The following is a 27,655-nucleotide window of genomic DNA, read 5'->3' on the forward strand; positions in this document are numbered from 1 at the left end:
AGAGCAAGCAGTATGTTCCTTTCAGGATTTTAAATATGGGGAGACAGATCATTTCCATCTAAACAAAACCATCTTTTGAGGTACATTCATGCATGAGAAATCCCGAATTCTTTATAAAGCAATACATTCCAAGGTTATTGTATATGATTGAACATGATATTACATCTTTGTCATGCTCAACTATATGTATGAAAAAATGGAATCTATAAATATTAAGTTAAAACAGGACAACCAAATACAAACCCAGAACTCATGTAATCGGTGATATTGCACTTCTAACTTAGAAAAGTTAGTGAAGTTGACAGCCAACTCTTTTCTAACATCTTCTGCAGTGCCCAGTCAGCACAACTCTTATATTAAATTAATCTCAAGATCATAATGTGTACATTAAACACTTTTAAAAACCTACTTCAAGCCCATTAATTTGTTAAAATATGGCCTTTTAATGCTTTGTTTAATTTTTTTTATTACCAGTGACTCTTTGAGTGATATTCTTCAGTGGTGTAAAAAAGAAATTGTCCATACAGAAGTATCTGAAACTATCTATCGACAATAATTTAGAAGTTCCCGAGCCTGTTAAAGATGTTTTAGTTAAATATATTATTGCTCAGCAATTTTAGATAACCCAAAGTCTTGCTGCAAGAGAGTAGACATTTATTTCAAAGTTTGATTAACAGTAGTAATACCTTTCTTGCCTTGAAACTCCAAAGAAAAGCGTCCTACATTTTTCAAACTAGGATTATCCTAAAATTCTCAGGGAAATTGGCATAAAATTTAAGTTTCCTTCCCAACTTCATGCAAAAATGTCTTGCAGTTTTTAATGCTGAAAAAACATCTGACTAGAGTCAAATCTCTGTCCCTGCCAAGAAGCCAAAGGGGTCAAATAATCACTGTCTAGTTTTATTCACTGAAGTCTTTGATAAAAATTCCAATTCTATATAAAGTAGAAATCAAAATATAAGCCGGTGATATATCTGAGAACTGGGAAAGTTGAAACCATCAACTTTAGTATTATGTAATTTAGATAAACAAAACTAGGATAACCTTTATCTCATAGAAACTTTCTCAGTATCTTATCAAGCTGTTTAAAATATTAGCAGATTAATATAGGAATCTAAGAAGGTATGTCAGTTTAATAGTGTTATCCCTCCAATAAATTTTTAGATATGTTTAACCTGTTAAAATAAGTATTAATCTGATATAAACAATTAGAAATATTTATCCCTACAAATGAAAAAGTCATTCTTTGAATAATTATTCCAAAGTCTTTTAAATAATTAAAATAATACTTAAAACTCTTTTTTTTTTACAAATTTTCATAATCACCTTTGATTTTATAGGAAGTATATTAGGCTTATTCAAATCTGATAATTATCAAATTGTACTATATTGGCAATTGGGATTGAGATTCCCATCAGTAAGCAATGCGAACATAAAGAATGGCATCATGTGATCACATTGCTTAGTGAGGACAATCCCAGGAGTTCCTGTTTTTGTCATAATCCCACGACCCCATGGTTTGCTGTGCAAGAAGAACGGGAGTCCTAGATGGGAAGAGAATGAATGGATGCCACTAGTTGGTGCTGGGGACTGTGGGTGGGCCAGCAAGGGCAGTGGGCAGGTGCTGAGAAGCATAGGCAAGTGCTGGGAGTGCAGGACAACTGGTAAGGACACCAGGAGATGGGTTCTATGGAGTATGAGATCCCTGTGATCCTGCATTGCATAGTGAGACTCTTTGGGAGCAGTGGGAGTTGTTCATGGGATCAACTTGCAAACTTCCCCACTGCAGAGCTAACTCACTGCTCACTTCAGGAATTCGATTCTGAGTGGCTCAAAGCTGAGTGGCTCAGCCTTCCATCCTTCCGAGATGGGTAAAATGAGGACCCAGATTGTTGGGGGCAATATACCAACTCTGTAAACTTCTTAGAGAGGGTTGTAAAGCACTGTGAAGCAGTATATAAGTCTAAGTGCTATTGCTATTTGCTTGTGGGAATCTGGTAGGGAAGGTCACAAATGGCTTGTTGCAGTGACTGGCTTATTGCAGTATGGTAATAGTGAACTGGGCACCCAAGCATCTGGATCATGATTACTTGCATGCAGGGGCATTGCAATGGCTGAAAGTTTGCAGACTGATTGCACGTCCCCTTCATTCAGTACCATTGTAATTTTGAACAGTCACTGAAAGAGTGGTCATAACTCAAGGACCACCTATATATCCAAGACAAATTATAAGAATGTAGACTTTAGAATATTGAAGATTTTCTTACAACCAGTGAAACAAATACTGCTGATTTACTTGTCTAATATGTCATAGAATCATAGAAAGAGATAAGTTGTTTTATTATTCACAACTGATTTTAGATTTTATGAAATTTTGTACTATATTTTTTCCTTATAGGGTTGTTCAGTTTCAGGCACAAGAATAACTTTCTCTTCTGCATTTTGATGGCATTGATGGGCAAGAGCATCAGTTTGTCTCAATGAGCAGAGTATCTGGTCATAATTTTGTTCTGAAAAAGACAGAAACAATGTTTTTATTAAAGCCAAATATTAGTCATTCAGAATACTTCAAATCAGTGAAATTTCATAGATTGACAAAAACAGTCCATGTTCATCATTTTCGTTATAGGCCATAAATATGATTATAGTGGTACCTTGGTACTCAACTGCTTTGAAACATATTGAATATGGTACTCAATGCCTTTGGACACAAACATTTTATCCCGGTACTCATCATTTGTTTGGTACTCAATGCACAAGCTAGAACTTGTCCTTGTTGGCTGCCTTGTGATTCACTACATTATTCCTTATGGGAAAAATCTGTTTAGTACTCATCGTTTTTGGTACTCATTGCACCTCCCAGAACCAATTAGCAATTACCAAGATACCACTGTATATTAATTAACATATAAATTCAAATGACTACATAAACAAATATTAGACAGTCTGTACTATCATATCTAAATGCATTACATCATGCCTGTTGACCCTGCCCAAGCTGGTCAACTCCCAGAGCAAGGCCTTTGAGGTATACCATTTGTTTGCACGTATGATAATTCCCAAGTTGCATCAATTAGTGCAGAGGAAGGGCACAGCCAATAGGTGTTTATCTCTTTATGCCAGTCCATATATGCACTAATTCCATGACATAACCCTTGTTGATGTTCAATTTAATCTAGTGTGTCTGTCCTAACATTGAATTTCTTTGCATAATGAGATTTCTGACTTGTTATTGATTTAGCATTAATAACTGGTATTCTGTACAAAATTAATGGTATACAAATATTATATGAATATTTGACTACAGCAGATTTCAGGTTCTTTAGAGTCCAGATGTGCAAGCAAAAATATACAAGTAGTCCTCAACTGATAACTGTTTTAAAAAATGGCTTATGGCTGTTTCTCACACTTTGACCATTGCAACATCCCTTGTGGTCACATGATCAAAATTTGGGCGCTTGACATCTGAATCTGGCTTGTATTTATCATGGTTGCAGAGTCCTGGAGTCATGTGTTCATCTTCTGTGATCTTCTGACAAGCAAAGTCAATGGGGAAGCAGTGATTCACTTAACAACTGTGGCAAGAAAGGTCATAAAATGGGGCAAAGGTCACTTAATAATTATCTTGCTTAGCAACAGAAATGTTGGGCTCAATTGTGATCATAAGTTGAAAACTATACACACACACACTCACACACAAACTGTGGTGGCGCAGTGGTTAAAATGCAATACTGCAGGCTACTTCTGCTGACTGCTGGCTGTCAGCAGTTTGGCAGTTTGGGTCTCACTGGCTCAAGGTTGACTCAGCCTTCCCTCCTTCCGTGGTGGGTAAAATGTGGACCCAGATTTTTGGGGGCAAATATTCTGACTCTGTAAACCGCTTAAAGGGCTGTAAAGCTCTGTGAAGCAGTATATAAGTCTAAGTGCTATTGCTATATAAATGCACACACACACACTGCTTCCTTTCTAAATGTTATTTCCTTAAACACGTTAATTATAGGTTTGTTTTTAAATTTGGATCTTAGCCAGGTCTGGCCTGAATAACCACTATGATTTAACAACATGGGAGTAATTTGACAACTGAACAATGAGAATCCTGAATTAGAACCTAAGGAGAAAGCAGAGTGATGCTTTTCATATCACACATCAGTGTTTTACATTTGAAAAAAGAGAACGAGGGCAACAAAAATAAAGAATAATGTTGGGATTAGTTTAACTGCAGCAATTTTAAAGCTGCATTTTAGTACTGCAATTCTTTGCTTGAATTGCAGGAAACTAAACTTTTAGAAAAAGGAAAAAGATGTTAGCACATCTTTTAAGAGAAAAAATTTCACAATTTAAATTACAGTTAAACAGATAACAGACCACAGTCATCTGTCTACTGACTCTGGAAATCTTCATAAAATTACTGTGAGTAAGTGGTTTTGAGTCTAAACTTGCCATTGTGAGTCTGTTTACTTATTTATTGTGTTTTAATTTGAAATGACAATGATTTAGAAGAACGGACACTGATGCCACACAGTCAAATACGTCCTGCAAAAAATTGTGTATGCTTTTGGTGCTCGTAAAACTTTTAAAAACTGTTAGTCAAAGAGCAGCTAGCCCTTTTAGGGTGCTGAGTTTTAAGCATCTCTGTTTGATTCAAAGATCTCAAACTCTCCATCTATTTCCAGTGCACTAGGCCCAGCTCAATTAACAGGAGAGAACGTTTAGTCGTCTGTGCAATTTCTTTCTGAGCTTTTTTTTTTAAAATCTCTTTGGTGATTTAAAAGTAGGTATCAGGAAACTGTGGGGTACTAGAACTGATCTAGAATGTGTTTCTTTGGACGAACCTAAAGGTTTTATGTTTGCCAAGTGGTCAGATGTTTATTAAAGGAAGTATTAGTTGAAAGTCTGTCTGATTCCAATACAGAGATACTTTTGCTGTATAAGAGAGACAGAAACAGACTAAACATGTTTCTTCAGTGCTTCATCAACAGGTAGTTCCACTTTACCTGTTTGAAATGGGTGTAATTAAATGCCACATGCTTTCTCAGTTTTGTTTTCCCAAATTCTAGAAATACAGGGTATTTTGCTATACAGTATCAGTTGCAAAGCCTAAGAAAAACTCAGTAGGTTTAGTGGTTGGATTGTAATCAAGTAAACATGCCAAGTCATTGGTCTTCCCCAGCATCAACCGTTTTTGGTAGGGTTTTTCTAACCCTTATTTTCATTTACAGTTTTCTTCCTTAATTGAAGATGGCAGAGTTCAAATCTTAAAATCATGATCCATCTAGAAAGAATTTGATTTTGAATATCCACAAAATCAGATTGACACACAGCTTGACACCCTAGCCAGCTAGAATGCCTAGCAGAGGAGAAACCAACATCTAAATGAGGGAGTTTGTGACCAGAAAATCCAGCTATGCAATCTGCATATGAGATGTATATTCGGATAGTGGGAAAATTTTAAGCATCATTTTACAAATCTGATTAATATTGCTATGTTTTATCTGGAGCCTAAACTCTGTTGGAACCATCATGTTTGCCCCTCCTGTTGTCTCAAACAGCCAGTTTGAGAATGGTCCTCCTGAGTACAGCCAGAATAAACCTATTTAATAGGCTAATGACCTGCTCTTTGGATTGAAATGTTTGTTTGCCCAACAATGTTATTTGTTTAAGATTTCTACCCTGTATAACAGAGGGCTCTTCATGTGCCGATTGTTCGTAATATACATTTTTGACTATGAAGTATGCCTTTACCCAAAAATCTTCTTTCAATAGTGCTTTCAAAATCCGATTGTAGTTGACTTTTTAAGTTCTTTTCTGCATAACTTTTTGCTAGGTTTGGAAAAGTCAATTTTGTGTTCACCTTTTCACAAAAAAAGCATTAAAAAAAGCAAGAAAAAAAAGCACTTAATTGAACCCAGTCTGATTTTACTCATACCACTACTGAGTACTGGGAATATCATATCTCTGTGGTTGTACTTTCCCAAGCCCCAAGTTAATTAGTGCTTAGTTCTGGTCACGTTTCCTTTAGTTCGTGACCTGTTATCAGAACTATCCTCTCTTGATTTCCCCTTGGATTGCTCAAGCATGCTGTTTTCTTCCTCTTCTTGATTCTCCATCTGCCTTTTCGTGGTCTCTAAGCTGTTAGGCCGCAAAGCATATCAAATCTGAAAGGTGCCTTCTAAACACAAAATAATATGAACACTCATTGTAGATTTCTGTACCACTTTCAGGAGCATCATGACCTTGGGATCCAGTTGCTGCAGGTGGATGCTTTCTTTGTTGAATGGGTAGCTCTAAAAGATCGTTTTAAAATATTATACCTACATCTGTGCTATGCACAGATTCTTCTGCATTAGGCACTGTCGTAATGAAATGTCTGAAATCTAGAATTATGTAGCAATTGTCATCTTTAAGATGAAACAAGGAACTTTCCAATCATGGAACTAACCTCAAGGGTTCCCGTAGAAAACAAACTCAGAAAAATGATGGAATTGTTCCTCATAGGTAACATTTATTAAAATGGAATGACTGCCAAAATAAGCAATTCATCTCTAACTTTCAAGAGATCAAGCTTTGTACCTGAACCATTAAGTACTGAGAGGTTTCTCAAAGTATGTTTCACACGTAAGCAAGTTTTTTTCAGAGTAGTTTTGTGATAAGATCAGTCTTTGAAATAGTTGCTTATTAAGGCTACTTCAGGAGCTTCGGCAGAAAAAGATACTTGTGAATCTTTACTGGACTTTATCTTCTATAGAAGGAATAGGACACCTTTCATTTATAAATGGCAGTATTCTTTCAGAAGAAGTTTGTGTAGATCTGGTTATGTTGGTTGTGGCAAGACTATCTCTTCCTCTCTTTGGGACCTCATACCCTTTTTTCATTAGCAGCATTAGCTACTATAAAGCCAGCTCTGGACCTTGGAGCTTTTATAGTACTGATTGGGTTCAAGAGATGAACAGACTCATTCCCAGTTCATCTGCTGGGTTATCTTTTGGTGACTATGGACATAATTCTCAACTATCTTCAAAATGCTTTTGAAGGATGGAGATATGGATATAGAGATGTGGATGGTTTCTATGTAGATCTCTGGGGGAAAGATGGAATGTTCTTGGTCAAATATGAATTCTGTATGGATGCATTTAGAATTGATTAATTGGTGAACAGATTAACAGAGAAGTATTACTTGCTCTGAGTAGCAGAAGAAGGCTATTCTTCAAATGGACAAGTGAGGGGTGGGGACAGGTTTTCATTTGTTGACAGAAAACGTGCATCATCAAAGCTTCTGGGATTGGATTACAGGACTTTTAGATTAGGTAAGAATGGCCCTGTTAGGGATTTTCAGTGCTGCCAGCAAAACAATATTTAAGCTGGTTCCTAAGGAATATCAACTAGTTTACCAACAGATTAACAGTGGGTGGCTTTCTCTTGATTGGCTGAGATTTCTTTAATCAGGCATTGGGTCCTGATGGAAAAACATTGTTATACGGATGTGACTGAAAGGCATGAAAGTAATCACATTTTTATATAGTTTCCTGATGGAATTAGTGGTAAAGGTTAATTTTGTGGAGTGACGTGATGAGAAGTCTAGAAGCGTTCAGAAGTTTAAATCACAGGAAGAATTATTTTTCTACCTATGTTGTAATGCAAATAAGGAATTTACATTAGGGAATATTGCTGAAGAGCATTGCTGTATCTCTCTGAAAAAAAAGCTTTACATTTCTTAGACATACTGTTTATTAAAATTCAATACTTCTGTGCTAACTCTAATATAAATATTAGATTAACGAATTGTTTTTAAAAAAAATCAGTTTGAAGATGGAGCTGCTCTTGTTTTCAGACAGCTATTTCTACTCATTTGATCCTTTTAAAAAAGTCTATTCATCAATCTGGCGCCTTTTAGATATGTTAGGACTATAATTCCCAACCAGATGGTCAGTGAATATGCTAGTATAGATTCCTGTACACTGAGTGCATCTGGGAGGTTTCAACTTGGGGCTGTTTGTTGATAATATTCAGGCAAACTAGTGAGTTTGATGATGACCATTTTAAATTCAATTTCACAGTAGCCTCTGCTTTGCTCTTGTGCCTGAACCCTTTGGTTTGCTGTCACAAATTCCCATCCATTTAGTTGAGTTTAAAACGATGAGGAGATAGACATCTTCGGTTATGTCAAAATTATTATACACAAATCACTGCCACGCACTGTTAAATAACTACTAATATTTGTATGATTGTTAAATGTCATTGCCTTGAAATGGCTGATGCACTCTTCCCCTTGAGATATGTTGAACTTCAGCCAATGGAGTTAATGTCCATCTCATTTGGAGAGTGTGTATATAAGTGTAAAATATGTGTTTCTATATTAAAATTGAGAGCCGCTTTGAACATGGTTCATAGAAAGTACCAGACAAATGATGACAATTGTTCAATCGGATTTGAAGCTATCATAATGCTTCAGTGCACTTTCATGAACTCTAGCTGAAGGTTAAGTCAAATTTTACTGAGTATTCTAATATTCTCTATGCCATATCATGCATTAAAAAACCAATTATAATGCCAGAGCCAAGGTACTCCAAACCTGTAAGCAATTTATTAATTCTGGTTCACTCAAGCTTCCACTTATAATAATTTTTCCTTCTTCTGAGTTGTTGAGACCAGTGGTAATTGGTAGTAGTAATCTTCATCATTTGGTGTAAATTGTCTCTGTGGATATTTTTTTTTTAAAAAAGTACTGAAGTCAAATTTTAAAAAAAATCCTAACTGGTTCCTACTTTTTTATATGAAGATCTTCCCATGCAATACCCATAGTCAGCTTTTGTATTACGCATGAGGGTAATGACCAAGCCAGTTAAAAATAAAACAATCGGGTTCTTAACTCAAGTTTATCAAGGTGTCTTCATGAGTGGACTTAGTTTCATTTTAATCCAAAGCAATGATCATAATCCAACATTAGTATTTTATCTAATGGTAGCATCAGTTGGAGTACTAAGCTCCCACAGAATCCTCTTTACTACTGCAGCCCTTCATCTCATATTGCCTTCTATTTGTAATGGTATTACCAGCCTCCAACGTGGTTTCTCTGCAGTGGGTATCTTCAGAGAATAGATGGAACTAGCAACAAGTTTACAGGAGTGGAAAATTAAGGGCAATGCAGCACCATAATCTATTTTTTGCCCTTCCCCCAATAAACTGGTACAACAGTATTCGACCATTTTAAAACATAAAATTTGAAAGAGGCAGAGTATAAGACTAACAACTTTATTGTTTTTATATTTACAGTTACTCTCCCCAAAGCAGGGAGAATTGGTAAAACCCAACTCTTTTTACACATACAGATAGTCCTCGACTTACAACAGTTCATTTAATGACTATTCAAAGTTACAACGGTATTGAAAAAAGTGACTTATGACCATTTTTCACATGACCATTGAGGCATCCACATCGTCATATGATATACATTCGGATGCTTGATTAACTGATTAATTGATTAATTTATAAGGGTGGCAGTGTCCCAGAGTCACATGATCCCCTTTTGCGACCTTCTGACAAGCAAAGTCAATGGGGGAAACCAGATTCACTTAACAGCCGCCTTACTAATTTAAGAACTGCAGTGATTCACTTAACAAATGTGGCAAAAAAGTCGTAAAATGGGGCAAAAACTTACTTAACAAATTTTTCACTTAACAACATAAATTTTGGGCTCAGTTGTGGTAGCAGGTTGAGGACTACCTGTATTGCATTGCAATGCATAAAATTAACTATGGATGTCATAGATCTGGAGGTTATAAGCCTTCAGCATGTGAAGAAAGACAGCTGGTCTTCTAAATGAATAAACTGATACTGTGCACCAACCATGAAGTTTAGGGCACAAAGTCTTCTTTTTTTTTTTTTTTACATTTATATCCCGCCCTTCTCCGAAGACTCAGGGCGGCTTACAGTGTGTAAGGCAATAGTCTCATTCTATTTGTATATTTATATACAAAGTCAACTTATTGCCCCCCCAACAATCTGGGTCCTCATTTTACCTACCTTATAAAGGATGGAAGGCTGAGTCAACCTGGTGGGACTAGAACCTGCAGTAATTGCAGGCAGCTGTGTTTAATAACAGGCTTCTTACAGCCTGAGCTATACCCCGGCCCGGTCTTGCGCGAGCTCTTGTGAATTTGCAACAGTAAAGTAAGTAAACAGCAAAACCAGGGGAGCCCTTGATGGGACATTATAGGGCACATAATTCAGCCACTTCAGCAAAACTGAACAAGCTTTGGCAAATACCATTGGGGAACATAGTGTATGTCATCTTCAGTATCATGATAAAAGAAATATTGGGGATCAACACTTTTATTAAGTAAGTAGTAATGAAATTTGGGGAGATTTGCTTGATAGGTTTTTAGCTGTTTTATTTCTTTTAGTTTAAAATTTTTAAATTCTGAAAATGCCTCAGTTTATTGGAATGGGAGCTATAATAAATTTAAATAAAAATAGATCATAAGTTATGCTAAATAGTTCTTAAGTAGTACTATTTTATTCCATCTTTACTTGAACTTCCAGAGTATTCAGCCTGTAGTGGACAGTGATCTATTTATTTATTTATTAAATCAGTTTCTTCAGCTGAATTGTAAGTTTTAATGGAAGAATAAGTCTTTGTGCTCATATTTTATAACTAGTAGTAGCTGCTATATAATAATAGGAAAACATATAAGAGCAAACATTAACTGTTTAGTGAGGTTTCTTTTAACAAGTGGTTGCGAAAAGGAATAATTATCATCTTTTCATCTAGAAGTGTGTATTTATTTTTGCAATTTACTTCTATGAAAGATTGAATGCCAAAAATTTGCACTTTAGCATTTAAAATTGAGAGGAATAAATAAATGATTAATTTTATAGAATTAAGTATATGCTTCTATTGAAATAAATCAGTCTGTGAAAGTAGAATTAAGGCATTCTGAATGTATTTATGTGAGAGACTGAATTTTGTATGGTGTTACGCAATCCCAAAACCTTATTAATGGCAAAACTAGATATAAAAGCGGCTCCTCTTTCTGTCTTAACTGATTTCCAGCTCTGTCTCCCTAACCCTATCCAGAGGAAATGGCGGGGGACTGGCTGTGCACGCGTTCAAATATTTTTAGAAAGGGCTTATTTTCGGGGGTGGTGGTGTCTTATTTTAGCACATGCTCTCAAAAGCCTGATTAGGCTTATTATCCGGGGAGGTCTTATTTTCAGGAAAACACTACCAAAACACAAGTCATTATACTAATAAGAACATAGCAATAGTACTTCATAGTGCTTTTACAGCCCTCTCTAAGCGGTTTACAGAGTCAGCATGTTGCTCCCAACAATCTGGGTCCTCATTTTACCCACCTCGGAAAGATGGAAGGCTGAGTTAACCTTCAACTGGTGAGATTTGCTGAACTGAAGCTAGTAGTCAGCTGAAGTAGCCTGCAGTACTGCACTCTAACCACTGAACCACCTTGGCTCTTATATATCAAGTTTTACCAAACAAATCCAGAAGGCCATATAATCATAGTGAGCTTAGTTTTATATTAGCTTAGATATACAATGGTTATTTTCAGGAAAATAACACTTTTCCAAACTGAAAGAAACAAAGAGTGGAATTTCTGAAACTACAAAATGTGCTTTGAAATTTTTGCTATTTTATTTTGCAAAGTACACATGTTATTTGTGTCAGTGTAATATTGAATGCATGGCTATAATTATTATTTTTTATTTTATTTATATCCCACCTTTATTATTTTTATAAACAATTTAAGGTGGCAAACCTACCTAACACTCCTCCTTCCTCCTGCTATTTCCACCACCATCACCAACCTGTGAGGTGAATGAGAGGGAATGATTTTATTCCTAAAATAGGACGAACTCACGACTTCTGTTTGCTAGCCTGGTGCCTTTACATCTAGACCATACTATATTTCTTGTACAGACTAAATGATGGTACCAATCATGGTAGAGATATTTCAGAATTTATTTGATGACATTATCAATTATAGTTTTTTCTCTTCCTCTTTTTTTTCTTATATCAAATGCTTGTTTAAGACGATTTATAGTAACCAGTTTAGCATTTGAATTTTTTTTATAAAGGTTAGGCAGCTTCTACAATTGCTAGATATTATTTTATCACCCACCTCTGTTTTATTTCCTGTTTATGAAGTTCTCCCTAATTTTAACAATATTCCAGATCAGTATTGATGATTGAAAAGTCCCCCCCTCCATTGTTGAAAAGCTGAAAAGTTTCCCCCACCCCTCCATTGTGCAACTTCTATGGAGAAAAGAACATTCTCATCATACTTTTTCCCCCTCAAATGGTAATAATGGTCCAGATTGAGCTGAGTATGTTTTACATGTTCAGCTCCCCTCCTTCCATTTCATTCTGCTTGTGGCCTTTCAGGAGTTGGGCCTGAAAGGGTCGCAATGAAAAGAATGGATACCAAAGCTAAGCTGCCTTTGCTTCAGCTTATGAACTCAAGGCGGTAAGCATTACTCAGTGTGATTCCACCCACATTGTGTCATTCATATAATTGCACCCTGGGCTGTTGAAGAGAGCTACAATTTAAGAAGGGGCACCGGACTTTTAGAACAGAGGAAACTGCAGCTGATTTCAATTGACTGGGTTTAGCTTCTATTTTGCATAAAGCTGTGATCCTGTAGTTTATTTGGGAATCAAGTCCACGAGATGCGATGGGGCGTTCATCTGAGGGAACAGGCATTTAAGATCACTCTGAAAAATTAAGATGCCTAAACCTCTATTTTGGATTAGATGATGTTAAACACTTGCTAATCTAGAAGAGCTTTTCCTAATCTGGTGCCTTCTAAATGTGTTCTAGGAATGATGGGAGATGAAGTCTTACACCTGGAAAGTATTCTGGTGGTCGAAGTAGTATGAAGGTGGTACTTGCCTGATCCTTGCCTGCCTTGATAATAATGCAGCACAGGATAAAATTAGTACATTTCACTGCTCAGATGGAACTTAATGTGGGGTCAGTGAACTGAGTGAAGTTTTTACCAGATCAGTGCATCGTATCAACATGTTGATATTGTTATTACAGTATTTAGTTCAATGTCAGCACTGAAGTTGCCAGCATGCTTCCAGATGTGCCATTCCTTTTCTTTGTTCAAAGAATCTTAAACAGTTGTCAAGATGTATTTGCCTTCCATTTATAATAATCTTTAGCGTTTCTGATTGTGTAGAGTTGGAGCTCATATAGGAACCCTTCCCCCACATGGAAACCACCTGTGCTATGGGGTGTGTTTGTTTGTTTGATGTACAATTTATACAGTCACCTATCTCATGATATTGTAACTCCAGGTGATGAACAAGGATTCCAAGAAAAGCAAAAAAAAAAAAAAGACTAGTATAAATAACCCATAATGGTAAAGGTTTCCCCGCACATGTGTGCTAGCTGTTTCTGGCTCTAGGGGGCGGTGCTAATCTCTGTTTCTAAATCGAAGAGCCAACGCTGTCCGAGGACGTCTCCATGGTCATGTGGCTGGCATGACTAAATGCCAAAGGTGCACAAAACGCTGTGATTTCCCACCAAAGGTGGTCCCTATTTTTCTACATGCATTTTTTACGTGCTTTCAAACTGCTAGGTTGGCAGAAGCTGGGACATGTAATGGGATCTCACCCCGTTACGCAGCGCTGGGGATTCAAACCGCTGAACTGCCAATCCTTCTGATCGACAAGCTCAACGTCTTAGCCACTGAGCCATCACATCCCTTAAATAACCCATAGCAAGAAAATAAACATAAAAGTATGCCCAAGGTCTAAAAATATTTTACTACTAATTGTAGGACGCATCAGCCAACAGAGCTTCACAGCCCAAAGGTTTGGGGGATCAACCAGGGCTTTAATGCCTCACAAAAAGCTAATGGGATCATCTGGATGTCTGGGAAAATGCTGATATATAGAAAAGGCATGATATCTAGGTCCCACCAGATGACACTCCTTAATAGATGGGACCTGGAGTATGCACCTTGTTGATCAGAGATAGACAGTCCCACAAGTCAAAGCTACACATTTTAGACAACTTTGAAATTGATATCATCAGTGTGAATTCTGCCCTGCCCCATCTGTGGTGATTTTAAGCCCATTTTGTAGTGAATAAAAATAGCCTTATCTCATTTTTAACTAGCAAGTGGAACTCAGCACTCTTAATTATAGTTGGTGCTGATTTTAATATTCTGTGTTAATGGATGCTGGAACGCTTGTTTTAATTTACGTTATTAAATTCTGTAAGAATATGTCTTAGATATCAGTTCTGTTTCATTGTACACCACAAAACAAATAATAAGTGATAACCAAACAATACAAAAAAAATCACCTTGGCTCTAATTATAATGGGAGTGCTAAGGACTTTCAAATGTCAGATCTTGTCTTCACTGTGTCCTGCTGCCATATCATTTGAAAACAATTTTGGAAAGAACGTTTCTTTTTTAAAAAAAACAACCTGAGAGACCATAAGAAATGTAAGCGAGCATCAGATTTCCTTTTAACCTATTCCAAGAGTTCCAAGTTCTTTGCTTTAAATATCACAGCTGTCGCTCATCTCTGATATGTGGTGGAAGAGCTTATTCGAAGGAAACCTTGTGATCAGAAAGAGCTGCTAGTGGTCTGGTTTGAGCAGTATATGTCTTTTCTTAGATGCACGGTGAAACTTTGCTTTGACAGACCAATTAAGGGAAAGGATGTCCCTGATTCACAAACATCTCTCAAATACAAAAGTGTGTCGTTGCAGCCATTTGCATGAATCGTATCATTACTCAAAATGATGCAAGGGACATCATTTATGTCATTACATGTATTATGCAAAATTGCCGTGGAAATTGGGTCCACTGCATGCACAGTCCACTGTATCAAAATCCACTAAATTGTAGTTTCACTAAAGGATTCCAGTGCCTCACTTAACCATAAAAGCAAGTTTGAGTGCTTAATTACATCAACGTTATTGTTATGGAGTCACATTTATTTTGATTTTTGTTCTGTATGCAAGAGAACATTTTGAATAAGGGTATGGTGAGGAATATGGGAAGAAAAAAAGAGCACCCATGAAAGAGAGACTGAAAGTGCTGCGGTGTTTGAGAACTGAACTGCAGGTTTCCTAGTATATGAGAAGAAAGAAGTCCCTTATTTTCCTTCTACAAATCCTAGCTACTACAACGTTAGTTCTCGATTTACAACAGATCATTTAGTGACCGAAGTTACAAAGGCATTGAAAAACGTGAGGTATGATCGTTTTTCACACTTACAACCACTGCAGCATCCCCATGGGCACCTACTCAAAATTTGGATGCTTGGCAATTGACTCATATTTATGAGAGTTGCAGTGTCCTTGGTGATCACCTTTTGTCACCATGTGACAAACCAGGTCAACAGGAAAGCCAGATTCACTTAACAGCAGTGTTACTAATTTAATACCTGCAATGATTCACTTAACAATTGTGGTCAGAAAGTTCATAAAATGGGACAAAACTCACTTAACAAATGTCTCACTTAACAGCAGAAATATTGGGCTCAATTGTCGTAAATCGAGGACTACCTATATTTCTTTAGTAGTCAATCATCTCCTTCTTGTACTATTAGATCATAGATATGAAATGTGACAATACCATAAATTAATTATATACAAAAATAGAAAAGTAGAAGTGTTTGGATTGCATTTTAATGAAAATTCACCCAATCCACAGTTCTCAAATATCAATAAACCTAGAAGCAAGAAAGAAAACTTCCTGTATCTGAAATTTGTAATTAAGTTTGTTTATTGTACTGTATTAAAGAAAAATAGATAAACTAGGAGGATGTATATACCAAAATGTGTTAAAGACCATCATTTATGAAAATTCATATTAAAACAAAAGATTGATAAAAAAATTAATGCTAACTTTTAAAAATAGTCAACTGATTCAGGAAACAGTTTGGAAAAATAAAAAATGGGGGAAAATTGAATTTCACAGATTCACCCATCTCTAAATTTTTAGTAGGATAGCCTCTTTATCTTTTTGAGTAGATCCGTCCTCTGCAACTCTTTAGCATACTTGAAATGTAATAGGTTTTAGCAAAATTTCATTATTTATTTCTGCTTCTTTTGGCACTTCATTTCCTTTTATGCCAATTATATAAGCACTATGTCAAGAAATAAAATTAATTACCTGTAATTCTTGTTCTCTGAAGACAGAAGCCTGAGCCTAAGAGTCAAGGTCTATTGTGCAAAGGTAGAGATGCATTGTGACATTTAGCTTGTATGTTTCCAGAGGTTTCTTCTTTCTAATCATTCTGGTCAAATCCTACACATTTTTCTTATTATCTTTTTTTAAAAAATCATTGTTGCATTACGACTCATAATCCACGGACGCAGGTGATATAAAAGCACCACCAATGTCCTATCTGATTCCACTTTATGTGACTAGCCACAGTGAAATGTTAATAGCAAAAAGTCAACAAAAACAGCTTCTCCTTTTGGTACTTGTTTTGAAGATGAGATGAAGACAGAGAAAGAAGGAAGAAAATAAAATAACAACTGTTGGCACAAACAGAAATGTGTGACACAGTGGAAAGAGCAGGTTAAAATATGAGTCCAATCATCCATTCCAGGCAGATGGAGCCTATGGGAATAACGCCTTAAAAAAATTCTTCAGGGAAATTAGTTAGAAGATGTCCTAACTAAATAATTGAGATGCTAGTATGCTCAGTAGTTTAGCACACAAATACTCCCTAAAAGCAAAGGACTGCTACTTAAATCCAGCAGCTTTGATTTCTATGGTAAGTTGTGTTCTTAAAAAATGAACTAAGTCCATACAGAATTAAGTTCAGAGATGATAGAACCTAAATGTTCTCTATGTAACTCTACAGAAAAGCACTTAAAAGGGGAGGGAGTTGCTGCTCTTGGTCAGACTTGTCAGAAGCTTTCTTCCAGATTTTTTCTGTTAATTATGGTATATGGCTTTTGTTGTCTCTTGTTTTACTTATTTATTTATTTAGAAAATTATATAGCTGCCTACTCGCTCACAATGACTCTAGGCGGTTACAAACAATAAAAACACAGTATAGAAAAAAACAAACAAAAACCCGACTTCCCATCACCCATCCCTGGCAACAACACAAATAAGCCATTTGATGGGCTCCATTCCACCCTGAGTTCCCCAGGTTCATTGGCAAAACCAAGTCTATAGGGCCTTACAAAAGACTGTCGAAGTGGGGGGCAGTCTAATTTCTGAAGAGATGATATTCCAAAGTGAGGGAGCCAACACGGAGATGGCCCTGTTTCTGGATTCTGCCAGATGTACTTTCTTAGGGGATGGGACCTGTAATATTCCTTGCTTCCCCACTCTAGTCGGTCAGGTGGATGAGACCAGCAAGAGATGGTCCTTCCCACTTACGCTATAGTGCAGTAAATATTGTTTCTCAATATTTTCTGTTTTTAAATACTCACATACTATTTTTGGCTTTTATTTTTTTTGCTAGCCTGAAGTGGGACAAAGAGTTACAGCTGACTCTTGACAGCAAACTAAAGAGAATGAAAAACAACAGTTCCTGAAATTTATACTAATAGGAATAATACAAAGACACATACAAAATGAGAATTCTGCTTTGTTTTGTTGTTCTTCCCAATGCATCTAGATGAAAATGTGGGAAAAAAAAAGAATTAAATTAATTCTGGGAATGCAATTTGGCTCAACTCATAATGTCTATCAATTTTCCAAAGCAGAGAATGAGTTTGTGATCACATTGCGTATCTAAAATTCTTTTCCATCCTAAGTCATTATTCATATTCTAACTAAAACTGTATTGTTCACTATAGTATCAATTGAACAGTTTTTTCCCCTAAACAAAAGTAGAAATCTTTAAAAAGGCATTTCTGTTGTGCAACAGATTTTGCTTCCTGTTATGTTGAATATGATTTGGTAGTATTATACAGTGAATTCAAATAGCAACCACTATAGTTAGGTAGTCACCCTGATATTTATCTGGCAACAGAAAACCACTAGCTTGATCTGAAGAAAAATATCTGCTGCATGCGAAGATTCAACTTCCACTTAATACTGGCTCTAACTTAAATGTATCTATGGTCTCTATGGCATCTAAGACCTGGGCACTTTTAGACCATATTATTTCAATTACATATTTGGTATACATTTTTTAAGTGTAAGTGACCACTGGAGAAGTCTTGCTTTTTCTATTAAACCATCAGGTAAGAAAAATAGCTGTTGCTTTTAGAGATTGGAGAAGTCATGCCTTTTTATATTAATCATGCCTTTTATATTAAACCTTTTATATTAAACCATCAAAACCTTTTATATTAAGCCATCAGATACAGTAATAAATAGTTGTTTTTGTTTAGAGATTGTATCCCCTTCATGTTTTGTATCCTGTTGTTAATTGTCTGTAGCATGAAATCTATATTTATTTTCATATTAGGCTGTCCCATACTTGAGTGGCATGTGAATCCGTAAGACCAACACTTGGAAATGTCTTGCCCTCTGTAGAATGCAGATTTAACCAAAGTGATGTTCTAAGCCATAGAAATCCCATCCTTAATCTGTTGGGAAGAGAATTACGGGATAAAGAATCAAGGGCAAATAGCAAAATATTTTAAAACATTATAACTTATTTCACTAAAGAAACACTTGTATTGCCTGAACAAGTACCACTGGTCTTTGAGAAAATACGCTTTTCATTTATTGAAATAATGCTATAACAAGTTTAAATTTTATTTTAAAACATGGATTTAAGTAATAATGATCTTTAAAGTTTAAATTATATATAGGAAGGAAACTACATTTGTTAAGGATATTTCAGCTCGACAGTTCTAATACTAAAAGGAATTTGTCAGAGGATGTAACTAATTTACCCTTCCCCAATGGGACCACTGCTTTCCAGCCAACGCCCAACAACAGAAATCTGAAACATGATAGACGTGTGAACAGATCCCGTGCTGTGAGATTCACTTCCCATAAAATAAACCAATACATTCTCCTAATAAATGTATTTTTCTGGAAAGGTACACAGACAAAGCAATGCTGTGTACTTATCAGCTTGTTACACAATATGCAGTTGTCATTTTGAAAAGGATTACAACATGTGTGTTTTTATGAAATACATTATTTACTTCTTTGGCTTCTTTGAGCCAAAATATTTCAGTGTGCCTTGAAATATTTATATAGTAATTAGTAGAGAGAAAAAGACAGGTTTTGCTCACAATATTAAAAGAGGCACACAATTCATCCTTTTCAGTTCAGCTGGATATTCCTGCCTGTTAAAAACCCTGTTCATCACTAAGCAGCCTCGAAGTGAAGTTTCAGTCCTTGTCAGGATGGATGGATGGATGGATGGATAGATAGATAGATAGATAGATAGATAGATAAATAGATAGATAAAAATACCTGTCCTGGATAATAAGAGGATAGGGGGCAAGTATTGTATTATCTAAAATATGGTTTATTTGTAATGAGAGTCTCGTTTGACACATTTGGGTATATTTGCCAATAATGCATTAGCCAAAGAAAAAAAATGGAATAAGCACTTGTTGCTTTTCATAGGAAGAGCTGCTATATTGATACTTTTTTTATTCTCTCTTGTGAACCTTTCGGGGTTGCAGTCTAATTATCGTTGATCCTCACTAATGACTCTTTCAGGGATTATCTCTTACAATGTCAGCCATCTGCTGTGGTTTAGAGTAATGAACTAACTGAGTACAATTAAGGCTTACTCTTAAATTTAAAAACAAAATTCTTAGGTCTCTCAAAACACAATAGAAGATGCTACAGACAAAGGTTAGGTGGCATATCCGTATTTTAGTTCCACTGATCAACATTTAATAAGCCATAAAGTTTGGCTGTGGAGGACATTGTTTTGTGAGTTTCTCCTAAATGGGTAATTGTAAGGAATATCTGAATAGCTGCTCAATTCTATTATATACGGAAAAATAATTTTCAGTCAACTGCACTTTATCTTGAAATACTGATACTACATGTCCTTAGTCTTCAATTAATTCCTGTTTCTGAGAAAGTTTGTTGTATCCCATATTGCAAATAATCTTGGGTGCCAATCTTAAGAGTGATCTTATTGTTTAATTGTGAAAAGATAACACTGATACTTGAGAGCACTGCATATATACATGGCAAATAAAATAGTAATAAAATATTAATTTCAGTGCCTAGTTACCTGAAACGGAGCGTGCAGGAGTCGTGTGTGCATCCCTTGGGCTACAGACTTTTCCTACTTAATTAACATAAAATCATGTTAATATTAATTTTCGTAATAAATAATGTTAATTATATTGAGCTCTAATCAGCTGAAGTTAGTAATGTCTAGAACTGCCATTCTGTACTAATTTAACTGGGAATAGAGTGGGGCTTACATCTAAGTAGACTGTGTATTTTTAATCCCACTGAAACCAGTGGGAGACACCATTAATTAATGATGCAATCCTATAAAAAGTCCACCCAGAATTAAGTATCATTGAGGTCAGTGGGGATTATTTTCAGAGAAGTCATAGAATTAAATCTTTGAGCCTTATTACTTTCACACCTTAACTTGAAAATAATTGTGATTACTGAAATGTTTGAGGGTTGTTTTTTTTGTTTCGGATGTACTTTTGTGCCGGTGATAATATTTGCATCTTTTTATTTAGCTTTGGCCATCAGATATTCTGTTAAGTGAATTCTGTAAATAAATTGTGTAAACTTACACCTATTTCAAATTAGAAATTCTCTACACCAAGGATGTCAAACTTGCATCGTCACATTGCCGTCACGTGACTTTTTCCCCCCTTCCCTAACCGGGGGTGAGGGTGGGCAGCTCATGACGCATCCGGCCCGCGGGCCTCCAGTTTGACACCCTGCTCTACAAACCCCTGCAATACAAACAAAATAGAACAATTTCTAAACTGTTATTTTTTTAAAAAAACATTAAATATTCAACAAAAACATAGGCCCATGTTTTTCGTGATGTAAATAGATCCATCAAAGTATCAGTTCATTAATTTCAGCAAATGCCATCTTTAGAAAAATCTAATCCAAAATATTCACCATTGACAAAACTATAAATATATGCTTCCCCATTATAATTTTCACAATTGTGAAAAAATAATTTGAAATCTTACAATTTCAAGTACATAAAATTATCCAAAAAAACCCTTTGCTGTTCTATCAAATCATGAGCTTTGGCAGGATATGCAATATCCACAATATATTACAACCAGAATATCTCAGGATTGAAAAGCAATGAGGAACTCTGCATCTTGAAATGGTTATTGATTCTCCACTATTAGTCCCACAAGTAGAAGAAAAGATGAAGCCAAGACAAACACTGGGATCTGATGTGTTATAGCATGTGGGAAAATGTAGGGGTATGCTGTTATTTGCAATGGTAATAAAGAATGTATAACTCTTGGCTGTTGTCTAGCAGTTCTGGTGCAATATCTAGGACAGAAGAATTCAAGGGCAGAAGTTCTGGTGCCATAACCAGATGTTCTGGTCCCATAACTGAGGACAGAATATCAATCCAAGGACAGAAGAACTTTATTTGTAATTCTGAAAATAACGTGATTTATTTAAAACTCAAAACATTATGCCCTGGAAGTTCTGACAACCCAATTCAGATTGGCTGCAGTTGAGACAGAGCAAGAGACTTGCTTGTTCTGCATTCAGATGAAACAAAAATGAAAAATGTTTCAGATGTTCTGTTCATAGCCAGATAGAAAACGAGCTTTTTTGCTGCAAAAATCTGGAGAACTGCTAGACAACAGCCAAAAGTTACAAATAAAACTCTTTATTGCCATCACAAATGCTTGTCTAAGAGCTTTAGCTCTTAGCTTTCCTTGAACTTAAAACTCCCATTTGCCCTGAAGGTATAAGGAATTCTTATTCCTTCCTGTAAGACACCAGACACCACATCTTTCAATCATTTTCCTCTTCCGAAGCAGAAGGAAGGACAGACAAAGGCTCATTCCTGGTTTTTATCCTGTTGATTATAGAAATTTCAGAGTGCCATGAAGATAACACTCACTGTGTAGTCATCCTAAATCTCAAAGGTATAATCAGGAACAAAGAACATACACAGAATGCATGCACAGTTCAGATGATCATTAACATAAAGCAGGTTTGGTCTAGTTGTTATGGCACCAGGCTAGAAAGTGGAAGACCGTGAGTTCTAGTCCCACCTTAGCCATAAAAAATGGCTGGGTGACCTTGGGCCAGTCATTCTCTCTCCAACTCCCCTCACACGGGTGTTGGCGTGGGGAAAATAAGGGGAGGAAGATATTTTGGATAGGTTTGCTGCCTTGAGATATTTGTAAAAATTATAAAGATGTGATTCAAGTAAATAAATAAAAATCCCTTCTTAGTTGGGTCAGATAGATTGTCAGGCAGAAATTCTTGCTGAGAACTCAAGTTCAAACTCTAGAATTCACTAGTAGTGGAGCACAACTTCTTCTGCAGTTTACTCAAAACTTTACCAGGAAAAGAACAAAGGGAACATTCAAGGAGTTGTCTTTGCTCTTAAGATACTGTATATGTGAAGATGAAGAATGATTCAAGTGCAGAAACTGCCTTGGCCACGACTATTCATTAATTACACCTCTACCTAACATAGCAAAATAAAAACCATTTTTGAAAACAGTGTGTCATTAGCAAGATAATTTTGTTTCTCTCCTTCTCCTTCTCCCTCTGCCTCTCTTCTCACCTATTTATCTATCTCTTGTCAGCCTGTCTGTCTCACCTGGAGAGCAGTATACCTTTATCTACCCACCTACCTATCATCTAGCTAGCTATATTTTCTATAAAACTATAACTATTTTCTTTATAGTTTGGTATTATAGAAATATTTGGCAAGAAGATCCCAGTTTCATTTGATTGAATATATTATACCGGTATGTAATTTCAGAAAGCAAAATTCAGTCATATTTGGGATTATAGTATAAATCCAATAATAGGATTCCCCAGTGTAGAGGAAAATATTGAACCCTTTGGATTCGGTTGTCTTTTAAATTCATTAGTTGTCTTCCTCCCACCCACCCTCCAAATGCAGAATATCTTGGCAATATACTTGATATCCCCTTATACATCCATCTTAATGTGTGCTTTTTTTTAACACGTCCTTTTTCATTTTAGATATGGAGTCTGGAGAGCGGTTAACGTCAACAGTAGCCTCTTCCACTGCAGCTTCATCTCCTGCCTTGTCCTCAGCATCCATCGTTTCAGCAATTTCCAAAGGTGGCCTTTCCACTGGAGCCACGTCACTTAGCTCCACAATCAACGCCTGTGGTGAATATGTCATATTTGTGATATTGTACCATGTGGATGGCTTGTATCAAGGCATCCAGATGAATTTACGTCACAGTGAAACCTTGTTGCGCAATGCATTATTAATTATAAAGGATGCAAATTGATGCAAAATGATGGCATGTGTGCATTATTAATTATAAAGGATGCAAATTGATGCAAAATGATGGCATGTGTGCATTATTAATTATAAAGGATGCAAATTGATGCAAAATGATGACATGTGTGCATTATGTCATCACACAAGTGATAAAGATATGGGGGATGGTTTAAAGATGGCAGCTATAACTATGTGAATAAAGACTCATCCCTTTACATGTAGGTTGTGGCCATCGCTAACTTTTTTGGCCCTTCCCTCTAAAGCAAACCCTGTAATATTATGAAATGGCATAAATCACTAACAGATATGGTGGCTTGCATGTGCCGTATGCATGTTTAGGTCCACTAAGTCAAGGTTTCACTGTGTTTTAGAATTTTTATAGGTTTGGGATCTGAATGCAATAAGAAAAGTATTGAACTTGTATGTAACAGAAGTGACATTTTTGCCATTCAGTGTAATGATCCCTAAAACTGATGCCTTGCTTGGAAGGAACCTTTAAAGCAATCGTACAATTATAGTTAAGAATGGTTTCCATTCTAGAGATTTGGAACTGTAGCTTGTAGACCTTCCCAACACTGATAACATTGGGCAAGAATTTTGCAAATGAAGTTCTAAGAAACATAGCCTGAAGATAACTGAGGACACCAGGTTGAGGAAATTGCACACTACGCATGATTTGTAGAGTCCTTCAATTTTGTTATATCCAAATTTGTTACATCCAAATATCCAAAAACTGACGCCATAAGTTTCCTTAGGGTATGAAAGTAACTACTAAGTTATTGAAGAAACAACTAGAAGCTTAAGATAATTGCAGTAGTTATCTAAAGCTGCTTTCACAGCCGTGGATCATAACATTTTGTTGTTGATGTTATCCTATTGAGTAAAGTTGTCCTGGTACTGACGAATTCTTCTTTCTGTCCAGTTCTGTGTGTTTTGTACGATTTCATAGGCTATCTGTCAAAAATGTTTCTGCAAAAATTATTTGAATAAGACAAAAAGCCACCTAGTCAGCACTCTGAAATGCTGTACGGTACTTTTAATTGAGCATTTGGGGGCAGCGAGTGTTGTTGTTTTTTTACTCCCAAATGCCTGATAAATATGAAGTATATGTGTGAATATGTCCTTATGCAGTCAGAAGCAAACAGTCTGATACCAGATAGAATGGAATGGACTAGGACTAGGACTAGACTAGGAATAGGAATAGGAATAGGAATAGGAATAGGAATAGGAATAGAATAGCTTTATTTGGCCAAATGTAGTTACATACACAAGGAATTTGTCTTTGGTGCGTATGCTCTCAGTGTATATAAAAAGGTACAGAATCATAAGGTACAACATTTAATGATAGTCATAGGGTACAAATAAGCAATCAAATCATACTAGGAAACAATCAACATCAATATAAATCGTAAGGATAATCATAAATCATAAGTGGGAGGATCTGTCCCATACCAGAACAAGAGACAGTGAACTTCTAATTTTTACATTGGATGGGAAGGAAAAAGAGGGACATATATTAGAAGTTTCACTATAAATAGGGCTTCATTAACTTTACTGCACTAAATCTACTTATTAGTACTTAGGTGGCTTTGCAAGTCTATCCTTGCAAATAGTTTTTTTACTAAGTCAATTGAGACAAGTCTTACCAATATGCCATCTTGATGATTTACATGATTTGCATAATGATATCGTTATGCAATGTAATAAAATTGCAGTTAAATTAATGTAAATTTAACTGGATTGTTCCAAACTATTTTGGATTTGCCAGACTTACCCTCCAGGCAATGGAGGCTGGAAACATTATTCCAAGGAATGAGAATTTTAACCTCTGATTAATAGTGTTTAGTTGCAGGAAGGTTAAGGATTCTAGCAAATTTCCTGTTATCAAGTGAGTCATGTATGTATAGGCAATTAAGTTGACAATTTCCTTATCTATTTCCTCCTGCTTTTTTGACATAGAGGGCTAGAAGATTGTCTCTTTTGTGGCTCACTCCATGCCTTTTCCTTGTTTTATAAAGTTCATTCCAATCAAAGTGCAAAGCAACTCTCATAGGATTCAACAACTTGTTCTTTGATTTCAGGAGGATGTTCCAATGGAAATTTGGTCAATTAAATGGGGCTACATTGAGGTTTCAATGCATATGGAATCTTATCTATATTATATATTCATTAAATTTGTAGTTAAACTCTTGGTCTGTTTAGTTCATGACTGCTTACACTAATTGGCAGCAGCTTGCCAAGGATAAAGCCAGAACGTTTCCCATTTTAGTCTAGGATTGAATCTATAGCCTTTTAAATTAAAGCAGGTGGTCTACTTTTGACCTATCAACATTACTAATTACATGATACCTACGTTTTTCGCTCTTGGTAGAGATTGTGGCGATATCTGTGACAAAAAAGCTGCCACCACCCTGAACAAGAAGATGGGAAAAGCTGCTGTTACTTTGCAGAGTGAGATGGGTGGCATATAAATTTAATAAATAAATATATACTTCATTTTTCCCATTGCCTCCAAGAGGAGAAAATTTATTTATTGTGTAATACAATGTAGGTTTTGGAAGCATGTTGGGTGAATTAGGATCCATAGGATCCTTATTTTTAAATACTAATCTGAGGAGCCTAAACATTTACAAACATTGGTTATTTGTGGACCTTCAGTGAATTACAGATGCTGTTAACCTATTTTGTTTCATACATCCTTTCATTAATTAAATAAAAGTTGTACAATAGTTGATTTGGTCCATGGATAATATCCAGAGCAGTAGGAGGTGAGACATTTGAATCACTACAATAGAAAGATAATCTTAGAGAAGTTATTCATATTGAAGATTTGTTTCTGCATTAATATCATAATTTTGGTATGTATAGTTTAGACCAGTGGTCACCAACTGGTGGTCCGCGAGAAAATTTTGGTGGTCCGCAGAAAAATTATTTGCATTTTTTTTATATTGCACTAAATCAGGGGTCTTCAAACTGCAGCCCCTGGGACAGATATATGCAATGAATTTTTATGTGCTGCAGAGAGTCTCCTCCTTCGGGGTCTTTTTGTGTGGGTTGGATGGGGAGCAGAAATTCCGACTTGGGGTCTGTTTCAGTCTCCTGGTGTGGGACTTTGGGTGAAGGTTGGAGGGAAGTGCTGCTGGTGGTGAAGAGCCGAAGGGCCTTGTTCCAGTGGGACTGCATCATGGCCTGGAACTGGCTGACCATCTCAGCCCGCTGAGCCTCCAGGCCTGGTACCTGGCCTTGCACTCCCACAGGTCTTCCCTATGCTTGGAAAGCCTATGCTCCTAGTCCTGAGTGAGATGCTTCATCTGAGCCTCCTTCTTGGCCAAATCCAATTTGAACTGAGCCAGCTGTTTTGCCAACTCTTTTTCGTGGGGGCTGCTTAGCTCTAATAACTGCTTCCTGTTGGGGCTCTAAGGAGCCCGGGCAGGCAGGCAAGGAGTGGCTGGGAGGGGAGGGGCAGGTAGAGGCTGGTGAGGCGCCCCTCACTATGACATCAAGTTGAACATCGAGTTGGCCACACCCACCCAGCCGGTCATTAGGCAGATCATATTGGTGGTCTGTGGGATTTAAAATTATGAATTTAGTGGTCCCTGAGGTCCATAAGGTTAGGGACTCCTGGTTTAGACGATAATTATTTGGGTCAGGACATTAAAAACATAACAAAATAAAGGTCCTTCCATAACCAGCTACACTCCACAAACTCTGAGAACTTTTTTGACCTGCCACTTAAGGATGCTTAGAAGAACTATTCAAAGGAGATTCACAGTATTAAAAATTATTCAGACAATGTTGAATAATTTTTCTCCTTCTTTAAGGATAGTAGGAATTACATGACTATCCTGTGTAGTCTGGATTCTTCTTCAAATTCAAACTGTAGAACAGCCCTATTGCTCATTGCTGCTGTATCCAGTTTGACACCCCTGCTCTAGCTGATACAGTAGATAAAGGTAAAGGTTCCACCTGCACATATGTGCTAGTCATTCCCGACTCTAGGGGGCAGTGCTCGTCTCCGTTTCAAAGCCGAAGAGCCAGCACTATCCAAAGATGTCTCTGTGATCATGTGGCCAGCAGGACTAAATGCCAAATGCTTAGCTGATATATATAAGGGAGAACAAAAAAACAGTCAGATGGCACCTTATCCGCATTCTTCCTGTAACATGGTGGTGTTGTTTTTTATGTGAAAAAACTAAAGCAATAAAAATAGGCCACTGTATGGGGCAATCTCCACATGGTCAGAAACTATGGAAGAGGATTTTAAGGTGC

At 36.5% G+C, this 27,655-nt stretch overlaps 1 protein-coding gene across 1 annotated transcript in view; it reads left to right on the forward strand.

Moving 5' to 3' along the window:
* The window catches only part of BAZ2B (bromodomain adjacent to zinc finger domain 2B), a 257,806-nt gene that overhangs the window by 115,432 nt on the left and 114,719 nt on the right, over positions 1–27,655 (forward strand). The window contains exon 3 of the mRNA XM_058191992.1: positions 23,116–23,268. Within this exon, the coding sequence (XP_058047975.1) occupies positions 23,118–23,268 (151 nt within the window). The 5' untranslated portion in view covers positions 23,116–23,117. The remainder of the gene's footprint in view (positions 1–23,115; positions 23,269–27,655) is intronic.

This window comes from Ahaetulla prasina, chromosome 1 (genome assembly GCF_028640845.1).
Source record: "Ahaetulla prasina isolate Xishuangbanna chromosome 1, ASM2864084v1, whole genome shotgun sequence".
NCBI lineage: Eukaryota > Metazoa > Chordata > Lepidosauria > Squamata > Colubridae > Ahaetulla > Ahaetulla prasina.